Genomic DNA, 13,207 nt, shown 5'->3' with positions numbered 1-13,207 from the left:
CATTCATAGAGTGAAAAGACTTTTAAGTATGAGACACATATACACGTTAGGTGACTTACTCCACATTTTATCATACATGTTCCAGAATTATAGAAATGTTTAGAATTTTTAGAAATAAGTCATGTTCATATTCAAATTGAAATGGCTATCTAGTATCTTTGAAATCTTTATTTTCATTGTATTTTTAATTTGTATTATTTTTATTACAGTTGCCCTTAAATTGCTAAGTAATATTCAGTGGGACAAAACAACACAAAACAAAACAAAACTCAAGTAAGCATAAGACTTGTTTGAAAAAAGATTTTTGTAAAACTGACCATCTTTGAAGGGGAAAACACTAATACCAGTGAACATGTCTCTTATCTAAAAGAGCAGAAACAAAATATTTGTTCCACTTAAAGCAGAATTTAATATAGTGAATCTCCTGCAATAACATATATTTTAACAACCAGAACTTGAACCAAAGTCCCTCCTCTCCACCCTCTTCCCAAACCAAGGATTGGTAAAGCAAAATATAACACACATCCATGTGGAACTGATTCCCAGTTGGTGGGGTAAAGGAGGAAAGAATAAGATGTTCCAGAAAGTCTACTGTTTTCTAGATAGTCCATCACAATGAAAAGTGGACAGCCCTCATTTTTACCTTCTGCAGAAGGTTCTGTAACTGTACTCCAAACTTGAGGTATCCCTTGAGTCTGTGAACATAGCAGAGGAGAAATGTAGAATAATTCAGGTGTACAGAAAACCACAATATGGCAAATTCACAAACAATTTTAGAATAGTACTTCCTTAAATTATAAGAAAAGCTTCATCCTAAGATGAATATACAAAAGTTTGTTATTTGAGAAAAATGAGGCTCACAATATATCTAATTCATACGTTGACACAGAATACAGACTGTCAAATTTTCTAGAGCCCCAAGTACAGAGAGATGTGATAGGCAGTCGGTGTCTGCGTCCTATTCTGAGAGGTGGTCTCTATTTCAGGACAAAACCAAGAAACAACTATAAAGAAAGACAGAGCTGTCTCAAAGTCAAGTATCTTCTACAGATTAAAAAGGCATCATTAATCCCAGCAAATCAGTACATGCAATGACCCTAAATCTCTAAAACTCAAGTTTCCTGAAGTAAGAGGAAGGGTGTCAACAATAAAAGAGAAAGAGAAATAGGAATGAAGGTAACTAATATAATAAAAGCTAAAACAGTTAGCCCTGATGAAGGGATCTGAAATTAAGGGAACAGAGAGACCGAAATACTAACATGGATGATGATTAAGAAGGATTAGCAACTTATTGTGAGTGCTCCGAACTCATTCAGATAATCATATGCTAAAAGTAAAGTTATTTGATTATAAAGGAATAAGGAATACAGTTTATACAAAGTACAAAAGTCAGTTCTGATTAATACAGAAGTGTTCTGCAAATTGATCACGCAATTTACAAATTGATGAAGTAATCTTTATGGTACTCTTACGGCAAAAATGTACATTAAGCACACTTAAATGTTGTCTGATAGAATAAATGAACAATATGTTTTGTCACCTATTCACTACATACCAGAAACTGACTACAAGAGCCTTTTGTTAGTGGTGCAAATAATGACATTTGTCATTCTGAAACTAGATTCTACCTCAAGAACAGGCCTTCCCTTGTATAAACCACTTCCTGTGGACAATGAAAACCCAGTACCTCTATAGACGGCTAACAATTTCTCCTAGAACTAGAAGTATTATATAAAAGTCAAAAGTGTTAAAAACCTGAGTTAGTAAAACAGCATAAGCATTTGAAGCACATTAAGAGCCTTCAGTTTTTTAAATGTGCTATACTAATTATAAATATCCTGAAAGCTATTAATCTAGCAGAGTGCTTCCCAGTTAAGGGGTGACAAGAGATGAAAGGTAAATGTCCCTTTAAGTGCAACTAACTCCTCTTGCCTTACCTGACTTCTGCAAAATGACGTATTTCTTTTTCTATAATCCCACAGTGCCTACTACCTATCTCAACTACAGACAGGATCGCAGCCTTTAATTACCTGTCAACAGACCTTTCTTCAAATAACAGACTGTAGACAGGTGGAGGACAGAAACATATCCTTCATCTGTGTATCTTCAGTACCTGTGTATTTTCATTCTTCCCACTCAAGTCCACATTATATTAAATTCAAAGCTAGTTTTCAGGCCTATAGTGAATTCATTATCCTATAACTCTCCTATAGAAGGTTTTCTAAAACAAGACGCTATAACAGCTAACATTTAGTACAATGATGATAAAAATGTTAAAATACGCTACATAACTTCCCACACACACAGTAAATACTGCCAACCAATCATTTCTATAATAATATCCTTCTTTGCTACTGAGACCAGACACAGATCAAGAATCCTCAATAAAGTGCTGCTCCAGGCAACCACTACACTCGGTATTATCAGTAGAATCTTACTTGTCACTCTTAAAGCAGCTCATCAGATTTAATCAGCAAGGCTCACTAGTCTGGTCTCCCTCTCTGACTAGCCCCATTTCTACTATTCCCCAACCCAGATGCCTCTTCCAGCAGTATCAATCTCCAACGTCCCCCACGAGCCATGTTCACATTTATCTGACAAGAACACTAGTACAAGGGCTAATCATTGAGCACTTGCTATGTGGTGGGCACTGCTCTAAGTACCTTACATGTATAAATTCATTTCATCCTTAACAATCTGATGTGGTAGACAACCTTTACCAGCATTTAACAGATGACAGAACTAAGACACAGAAAGGTTAAGCACTGCACGTTAATACCAAAAGACATACTAAATCAGTGATGTATTCTTAACTCATACACTAAAAAATCGTATTTCCGACTTGTAAATTGTGTTCTTTTGAGGGATTTAGGACTAAAGTCTGGACTTACACCTATCCATTTATTCATTTTAATGTGCTAACCTATATATCTCTTCTTTCTCACTTCTCTGTAGGAAAATTTTCTCTCTTTCAAAATTCTGCAGAAGAGTCATCAGCAAGAATGAAGACTTCCCCATAATAAATCTATTCATTCCTTTAAACTCCCATAATAGAACCACTTACCTAGCATTTAATCGACCCTTCCAGTATTGTTATTTAACAGTTCATCTCTGCACAGGTAACAGTACTGTAAGCTCCTGGAGGAGAAAGGCCTTATCTTATACTTAGTACTCCACTATAGTGACTGCCATGCATACTGTAAACATACAAACAAACATTGTGTTCATGGATGCCACAAAGATAATACTACTTTATCATCTACAAGGTCTATATTTTGAGTTACTCTTCTGATAATCCCAAACTATCTGCACTGATCCTTTTACATTTTTTTACATTCCAGTCTCATTGGAACCAATAGCATAGACCTAAAAAAGCTGGTAGATTTCATTAAGATTAGAGTTCAACTTAAACTTTCACACTCTGAAGAAAATCTGTATCAATATTAAGGATCTATATAAAGGAAACAGTCATAATCCTCCTTACTTTTAGAAACTTAACACCCATAGGTCAGGAATTCTTTTCCTTTATATTTCCTTCTATGTACCATTTACATTTTTGCTTTCCTAAACAGAAAGAAAACACTTTGGTCATTTCTCTAGAGCTAGGCTTTATATACACTTGAAAACAACCAGTATTAAATGCCTGCATTTTTCATTCTCTCAGGCAATTTCAGTTCCTTTAAATTTCTAACAACAACAAAAACCAATAATAAACCCCCTGCAAATTTTCCAAATGTCTGTTCAATTTGTAAAGCCCAAAATTACACAGTGACCTTAGGTAAGATAAGACCCGTGCTGAACAGGATGGAAAGATTACCTCATAGCTGTCACATGTTATAATAACTATTTAACTCAATGAGTTATCATTTTTAAAAACAGTACATTACTTAATCAGTTTTTTATCTACTGTGGTCCCTAAATCTTATACATAACCAATAATTTTCTATCTATATTTTCCTTTGCTGCATTCAATAATTTTTACAACTGATCCAGTTAATAGAAATCTGTCTGAAATCTAATACTAGTTTTTAAAATGGCTTTCATTTGCATTGGACTGTTGCCATATACAAACTAACCAAGAATTCTCACAAACACACACACACACAAAAGTACATTCAGGTCATTTTGAAGTTTTTCTGTATGAGATCAAGATCAATTTCTGAGGAACATAATTTTACTCTCCCCCCAATGACAACATTCCATAAAGATCTCAGGTACATTTCACTCTCCAGAGAATTGCACACTACAATCATGAGTATTCAGCCAAATATACCTGTCCATTTTATTGATGAATATTATAAGACTGAATCAAAAACCTTAAAAACTTTAGAGCTGAACATTTTAGTTCATTCAGCATCTTTACAAGATAAGTAAGTCAACACTTAATAAGTGCCTACCTGGTATGGCCAGGAATTATGCCAGGCAGTTTCATTACATTACTCATTTATATCACACAAGAATTGCATCCTATAAGCGAATTTTTAAATGTGCCAAACGTCTTAATCTTCACAAACAGAAGGGCCAGGATTTAAATTTGCACAGCTTGAAAGCCCACACACTTCCTGTAGTGTGCTACCTCCACTTCCAGCACATTTTCAGGTAACTGATGAAGGAGCTATAAGGGGGTTACCATTTATGGTCTAGCTCCTTATTCCCTTCCAGAACTCCTGGTCGACCCTAACAGCCTATGGCAAACACTACCTTCTGGGTACTATCCTACCAGAGAGTTCTTTAGTCCTTCCAGTGGGCTATCTCCATATCTGACACTTACTTCTATTACTGTACACATCACGTATGTTGCAAGTATTTGTTTACTTTGTTCTTCCCACTCAGCTACTCACTCCTTATAGCCCAGAGATGCATTTAGCTCATCTTTAATACTTAGGATCTAATGCCTGCTTAGTTCATAATAGATAAGCATGAATTAGCTTACCTGCAACTGGTAAAAAGGGATCATGTTAATATAAAAGTCACATCAGTTCACCAGTGACTTTTCCTCAGGTGTTATCATTCTACATCACCAAGTAACAGTAAATGAATACAAAGTATAAAGACCACCAAGACAGCAAACCTATGAACACGATATGTCTGCTCACCATTCCTTCCTCCTCTTAGTTCAATCTGGCCACAGCCTCTGTCTTAGAAATGCTTGTTGCTCAGCTCTTATTTTTGTGCATGTTGCCCTTCTTAAATTTAGCAACCTCAGTATCTCCTTCTAGTAGGTCATATTTACTTACTTTTTTAAGGTAAAGTTCTATAATATACTGTAGTATTTACTGATTAGGAATTTAACACATCTTTTTGTACCTGTGCTAGTATTTTTATTAATATTGTTAGTGTTCTGATTACAAACCTGCATAGGTTTTGAGTAGTCTGCTTCAACCCAATTTCTTCCATACACTCTAATTTTTAAGTTCATAATTTTACAAAGTGCAAGTTTTTCAGGAATGCATATACTTCATTACAGCAGAAATGCTTGTACTCAAACTATTTGATGAACTGAATTACTGAGTATCCAATGCTCATCAGGCATTGTACATTCATTCAACAAATATTTACTGAGTATCAAAGTAAGTAAGGCACTGCTCTAGGCAATGGAGACAACAATGATGGGCAAAGTATGACTGCATGTTTGTGTGTACAAACATATGTGTGTGTGCCTGTGCATGTATCTGTAATCATATTCAACTGAATTTTAAATTTAAATTAAATATTTAAATGACATATTGTTGCATTTTAATCTCTCTACAAGCAGTTTCCAAACCTTTTCAGAAGAATTTCTCTTTCCCAGGAGAAATCTTAAACAGAAATAAAATACACCAGATGAAACCAGAACTACACATTTATCATGACTTGTCCCTGAGACACCTCCAGGCTATGACTTTAGAACCACTGGTCCAGCAATAATGCCCTGCCTTTACATGAGCCCTTTAACAAATAAAGTGTGTGACACGGTAAAATCAATTGAGAGAAATGATACTAGGAAAATCAATTAGGTTACTGTAAAGCTTCTGGTAGCAGTTTATTTCACCCAGCGCTTCCTTCTCTTGCTGCTGTTTCAGCGGGATGCCCTAAGACTACTCCTCCCAAGCCCTGATCACCTAAGAAGGTTGTATGAGAGGCTGGGGTTAGGAGAAAAAGAAGCACAGAGCAGATAACTGAGGCCAATTCTTTAAAGACTTAGGGGGAAATCTTTTCACCATCACAATGGTAAAATTTTAGGAGGCAGGAATTAAGGCGAAAGCCTAGGGGAAAAGAGATATAAGGGGCTAAGCTAAAACCAAACAAACATTCTCATAAATCACAAAAGATTCCCAAAACACATGAGGGTGGGAAATCAAAATGGGATTTGAGGGCAGAATCCTCTCAAATTTGGGACAGAATAATACATAAAATAGACAAAAACTCTTCCCCACCCCTACTCTCTGAGACTTACATTCTCGGGGGGCCTTGGAGAGAAGGGAGATAAACATAACAAATAAGTCAAATGTATTGTATCTTAGAATGTGATACAGGACATGGAAAAAGTGTGAAGCTGAGGAAGAGAGATCAACAAGAGTGCCAAAAAACAAAGGCGGTGGGGAGGGTGTGGTCTGCAATTTTAAATGGAGTTGTCAGAGCAGGCCTCAGGGAGAGAAAAAGCACTGAGGTAATAAAAGAGTTAAGGGAGTTAGCCAAGAGGACATCAGCATTCCTGCAGCTGCAGAATAGTAAGGAGTCCAGCTGGGACAGAGCACAGTGAGAGGGACGGACAGGACATGAAAAGGAAGAGAAGAGGGTATGTGGAGGGCAGATCATGTAGAGCCTTACAGATCTTTGTAAAGATTCTGGCTTTTACTCTGAGCCAATACAGACTACGAGCAAATTTGATTTATATTTTAAGTAGATTACTCTGCTAAGTGAAGAACACAAGTATACACAGGGAAATCCCTAGGCAGCCACTGCAATTATCCAGGAAAGAGATGGGGGCTGAAGCAGGGTGGTGGCACAACAGGTAGTGAGAAGTGGTCAAATCTTTTCTTCTCCATTCAAACATAGTTAAGTGGGCGCCATTCAACTTACCACAAACCCCGAATTTAAAATACACTAGTAGCAACAGACTCCATGATGGGTTTCTCAGTCCTTTACTAATACCTACACAGTGCTGAGTTCTCATATAAGCAGACTGTCTTACTGAGTTTTCAACCATTCTAGCACTTTCCTGCATGAAATTTATACTCATTTATTCCTATTCCTACCCACGTTCATATTACACTAAAATGGTATGGGGAAGGGAAATGAAAAGACAGATATTTTTTAAGTTTATGTATCTTTCATTGAAGTCAGCGGTATTTTTTCCTTCTTTCTTTTTCTTCTTCTCGGAGTATTTCATCAGATGCCTCTTTTAAAAAGTGAAAACAAAAATGTAAACAAGCTATAAACCTTCTACATTAATAAAAATACTGAACATTAATGGAATAGTTTCCCAAATGTTACCACTGACAGTCTAGTAAACATTATTATTTCTTCATACTCTTACTTGGTAATCTACCCCCAGCTTCTTTTTAATCTCATTTCATTACTCAAATTTGCAGAGTAAAATATATGCTACAGGGGGAGGGTATAGCTCAGTGGTAGAGCACGTGCTTAGCATGCATGAGGTCCTGGGTTCAATCCCCACTACCTCCACTAAAAATAAATAAATAAACAAAACTAATTACCTACCCCCCCTAAAAAATATTAAAATTTGAAAAAATACATGCTACAACATAATTGCTTGACTTTGATAAAAGATTAGAAACATTAGAAAAAGACATCTTGGTTGACTCTGTTACAAAAAAAAAAAAAGCTTAACAGACTTTTTTTTTTAAGCAGTTTTCTAGTATTAGGGATCAAGTTAAGGTTTTAGGTCATACATTTTTCCGGCCCTAAACAACTGCTATGCATAAGACAGCTTGAGGACTTACAAGTTGAAAAAGGGATAAAATGTAAATTACACAACTCTATCATGCGCTATTAGAAAACTTCATAAAGGGTTTACTTAAGGAAAGGCTTAAAACTTCTGTGCCTTCTAAAGACTTTAGGAACTGTTTTCCTTAAGTGAAAAGAAAACTTTGGGATCCATATGTTTATTTGATAAATCTTTTACAATAATGCCATTTAACAGATGAAACAATGCTCTACAACTTTAAGCTCTAAGACATGCATTATCTTATTTATTCTAGTATAAGGTATTAAATTATCTGACAGGCTGACCCTCAATAAATCCTAAGAAAAATGAAAACCATATTTCAAAATCAAAAATGGAACAATTATTTACTAAAATATAAATATCCTCAGAGAAATGTTATTTGATTTTTTGGTTTTTTGCAATTAGTGAGTTAACAACAGTTAAGCAGGCAGAAAAGCAGCTGAAGGATCCAGATCACTAAAACAGTCTTACCTTCTGATGTTTTCCATCGTTTCCATAAATCCTCAACAGTTATATGCTTATCTTCTCTGTGCAGATGGCTGTGTTTATTAGTAGCATCTTTGTACTTCATATCTTCTCTGATAAACTATAAAGAGAGCACACTAAGTTAAGTATACTTAAATTCACTATTTTCTTCTTTATAAAACAGAAAGAAATAAAATTTGAAATCCAGTGGTTGGTGATTTTCAGATAATAACTGGTACATTGTTGGTATTTTATACTCACGTTATTCTTACAAGTTTATGAAATTTGCTTAATGCGATGCCTTCTAACCACAGCAACAACAGCAGTAAAAGTACCTGTTTAATGTTCATTATTTATCAGGTACTATTCTACATTATATGATAAATATGTCCTATCTATACACACACACATACACACACACACACTGGGAGAGAAGTCATTTAACTTCATGACAGTTCTATAAGGAAAGTATTATGTATCACCGTTTTATAGATGAGAAAACCAAGATCCAAAGAAGTTAAGGAATTTGTCCAAAGTTGAAAAAACAATGAACATCAGAGATGAGTTTCCAACCCAAGCAGTACAGTTATGCTCAACAGCATCATATACTACCTCAATATTATACATTTTTACTAAATTTTTAGTGACAGGGTATTTCAGAACACAATAAATGCTAATCTCAATTTCTGCATCATTATTTCTATGTTCTCCTATCTTTTAAGTCATTATTTACAGCTCAATTACAGTGTTTAAAACTAAAGTATTTTACAAAACTGAAGTAGATCCTCTTAATCTTACTTTAAAATATATAGAGAGAGAAAACACTAAAATTTTCTTGCTACAAACCAACCTACTCTGTATTACTTCATTATATAAAATTCCTCAATTGCTCCCCATTGTCTACCAAATAAAATGCAAACTTCTTTTTATGAATTACATACCATTTCCCAACCCCATCCCTGACAATCTTTTAGGCCTTATCTTTTGATGCTTTCCCCATATTAACCCATTACTTTAATTTTATGAAACTAATACTGTTTTTTTTATTATTACGCTTTTTCTGTCTCAGTATTTCTGATGTTTCTTGTTTTGCTTCGCATCTTTATTGATTTTTTTCTGATTCCAAAAGTATAAGATCACACACAAGATTATTTCAGAAATCCGTAATGCAGAAAGTGAGAATCTTATATAGCCCCAAACCCTAAAGGCGTATTTTTCTGACTTTTATATACACACAATGAATATTATCATCAGACAAAAGACCAAATGTTGCTTTTGAGTAGAGTTATCCTCTACTGAAACTAAAAAAAGAAAAATTTTATAGTTGTATTAAAATAGAGAAAATCATTTCACTTTTCTTAGCTAAATAACCTTGGGTGCAAAATGAAGAAACAAGGTTTTAGGGAAAACACCACCACTCAGCATGTGGTCTGCAGCCTACTGTCAGTCAGCAAACTGACACCAGTGTACAGCATACAGACAAGTGGAGGAATTTCAGAATTTAGAAACTTTTATAGCAATTAGACAATGTTTTCAAAGAATTTGACTCAAGTAAGTGGCAAATGTACTTACCATGTAGGTCCTATTCATAATGAACTGAAAATGAAAAACCTGGCCCCTCACAGGTAATTTGAAAAGCATTCATCTAGAAGGTCTACTCTAGCACTTACATTTTCTGCTGTTTTAAACAGTGTCTTACTCTTTTTTTCTAAATGCCTCCTTTTAAAGTTATCTTTAAAGGGGCCTGCCTCACTGCCTCCACTCCTCCTATGTCTATTTCCCTATTTCTGCCCATCCCTCTTCCTCTTCCTGACCAATCTTTTCAGAATCCTGTAGATATACCTGGAAAAAATCATTGCCACTGAGATGCTCAGAAACTGCCCCTATTTTGGAATAGATCCAAGAGCTAGAGAGAAATTCTAGATTGAAAAACATGATGACTGAGAGAGCGGAGAGGAAGCCTGTCTTGGAAATGGTCCAGTCAGTTGGAACAAATGGAAACTGTTTCATTTATGTGATACATTTAAAAAAACAATGTCCTAGGAAATTCTTTTCACCACATGAACACAAAGAATCCAGAAGTAGAGTTCTGTGGTTTTAGGATCAAATATTTCAGAAAATAAAGCTAATTATCATATATAAACTGATGTCACATCCTAGCTACTGAACTATTTTTTTTTGAGAGCCCAGAAGAAGTGTATAAATATCTACCAAAATACGTGATTAACAAAATAAAATAATTAAGATATCAAAAAAGGAAATTTTAAAAAAGCTTATAAAGATATCTATAGTGTACTTGCTTATGTAAAAGGACTGTCTGGCTCCTAAGAAAGTTGGGTGAAAACAATAAATACACCAAATTATATTTTCCCTGGAATTATCATTTAAACATTAATATATACTTACTTCTGTTTTAAAACACAAGTCCCAAGATAACACAAAAATATATTCATAAAACATAAAAGTATATTTTATATCTCATCTATCTTCAACATCTGATCACAAAATATAATTAGAAAACACTACAATTAGAATCACTTTATATTGAAATGTTGGAAAATATTTAACTAAACCAAATACACTAAAAACCATCAGTGTCCATTAAACCCTCTTCCCAATATACTACAGAAGTGCAGAACACTGTGACTGCTCAAACTTTTCTAAAACTTTACAGAAAATTGCAAATTTTAGAAATAAGGCAGGCTAGTAGAGAAATTCTTAAAAGAATCACCTGTAACTGAAAACTCATGAGCAAATGACAAATACTTCTTATTCACTGAAATCCATGAATTAAGAGATCTGAAAATAGATTCTGAAATCCAATGAAGTAAGTCTTCAAATAATGTACAGCAAATAATGTAGAGTTCTTTGGGAAACATATCCTATTCTGCAAACCTACTGTAGAAAGCCTGAATTGATGACACAAATAAAGGAGTGCTCAATAATACATGACTACTGAATTATCTTTTCAAAAACATTCACTCAGATCTTCTGGTACATTATAGAAACTACATATTCAGTTTCAGAAAGTTACTTTTTATTTTGAAATACTCTCAAAAGTTGCATAACAACAAAAAGCTCCCCCTCACCCTCTGAATCATTTGAGAATAAATTATAAGCATGTTGTCTCATTACCACTGAATAATTCATCATGTTTTCCTATAAACATAATGTTATACTATATAGTCATGGCATGACCACAAAAATTAGGAAATTAACACTGATACTCTCTACTCCATACTGTCTAATCCACAGAACACATATAATTTCTCCAGTTGCCTCAATGATATTCTTTGTAGCAAAAGGATTCAATCTAGGACCATGTGTTATATTTAGTCCACATGTCCCTTTAGTCTCCTTAAATTTAGAATAGTTCCATCAGTCTTTCCTTGACTTTAATAAACTTGAAGGCAGTTACCTTTTAAATGATAAGCTGATTTCAGTTCCTTGCACCTGTAACATTTGCATTTTATACTTGTGTTTTATATTTGTGCTGTTATTTCTTGTATTTATTTTTACTGCTTATGTTTTAGGTTTATTGCATTTGTATTTATATTTGTATCTTGTATTTGTGCAGTTATTTTTTGATACTGCTTTAATAAAATCTGATACATACTAGTATAGAAATATTTTGAGACTCTATATTCAGCCTCTACCTCCTTCCCTGAGAACTCCTACCAACATTAGTGTGGATCTCTGAATGCCAGTCACCCCTCCTTTGACCTATCACTCACTGCTATGGCTATGTGATCAAAGGGCAGACACTTGACACAGAAGGAAACAATCCAGAGCCTGACCAGGATGAAAGGATTCTATCTCACAAGAAACTACAAATCAGACCATGAAACATTAGGTCACTTGGCCACGGTTCTGGATTTTTTGAGTGATAATGACACTCCGTTGAAGGTACCATTTTATGAGCGGTCAAGATGGGCCAGGTGGTGAGGGGAAGGGAGGAAGCCAATAAGCAGAGAGAGAAAATATGAAAGAGACAGACGTGAGCACAGAGATAGAAAGAAACAGCACAGAACAGCCTTGGTTCTTCACAAATTCCCAGTTTCAGTTCCTCAGAAGGCCTGGGCTACACAAACCTTGCCCTGATTTCCATGATATAACAATGATAAACCTGTGTTTCCCTTTTTAAATTTAAATACGTAATTTTAAGACTTCAAAACCCAGGAGAGGTGATTTATCATCACAGTTAAGCACTCGGACTCTGGAATCTGACAGACTATATTCAAAATCTGACTCCATTACTTATGTTCTCTTTTGCCTCATATTTTCTCCTCTGTACAGTGAGGAAAATAAAATTGTCTACTACACATGGTTATGAAGATTAAATTAAAATGCATTCATAGTGCATAGAAGTATGAGACAATAAGAGTATTTTGAGTGATTTTTATATATCAATGTGATTTCTGTTAAAGTGTAAAGCCTAAACAAGTGAGTTTCACCCTGACTATTTTGATTGGTTTAATACACATTTTGGGGAATATCAGACATTTATAAAGATAAGATTGACCAATACTCTTAAAGTACCATTTCAGATATTCTGAAACAAAATACACAACAGAGATGGAGAGGAAAACCACAGCCTTTTCACTGACAACATAAGCAGGAACTTTCCCAAGGGACACCTGTCATCAAAACAACAGTGTCCAAGGTCTGACATGTGAGCTGGTTAAAGCAGATGAGCTCCTTGAAAAAACCTGCAGGGTCTTCCTGTCTTGAAAATACTACTAAAATAGGTTAGTATAATGTCTCAGGGGAAATAATGCATAACAAGAAAGG

The 13,207-nt window shown here is 34.8% G+C and overlaps 1 protein-coding gene across 1 annotated transcript in view; it reads right to left on the bottom strand.

Annotated features, from left to right (window-relative positions):
• STIM2 (stromal interaction molecule 2) overlaps positions 1-13,207 on the bottom strand; it is a 150,499-nt gene that overhangs the window by 47,662 nt on the left and 89,630 nt on the right. The window contains 1 exon segment of the mRNA XM_032495374.1: positions 8,423-8,537. Coding sequence (XP_032351265.1) covers positions 8,423-8,537 — 115 coding nt within the window.

The sequence above is a fragment of the Camelus ferus genome, chromosome 2 (genome assembly GCF_009834535.1).
Source record: "Camelus ferus isolate YT-003-E chromosome 2, BCGSAC_Cfer_1.0, whole genome shotgun sequence".
NCBI classification, from domain to species: domain Eukaryota; kingdom Metazoa; phylum Chordata; class Mammalia; order Artiodactyla; family Camelidae; genus Camelus; species Camelus ferus.
This window is presented reverse-complemented; position numbering and strand designations above follow the sequence as displayed.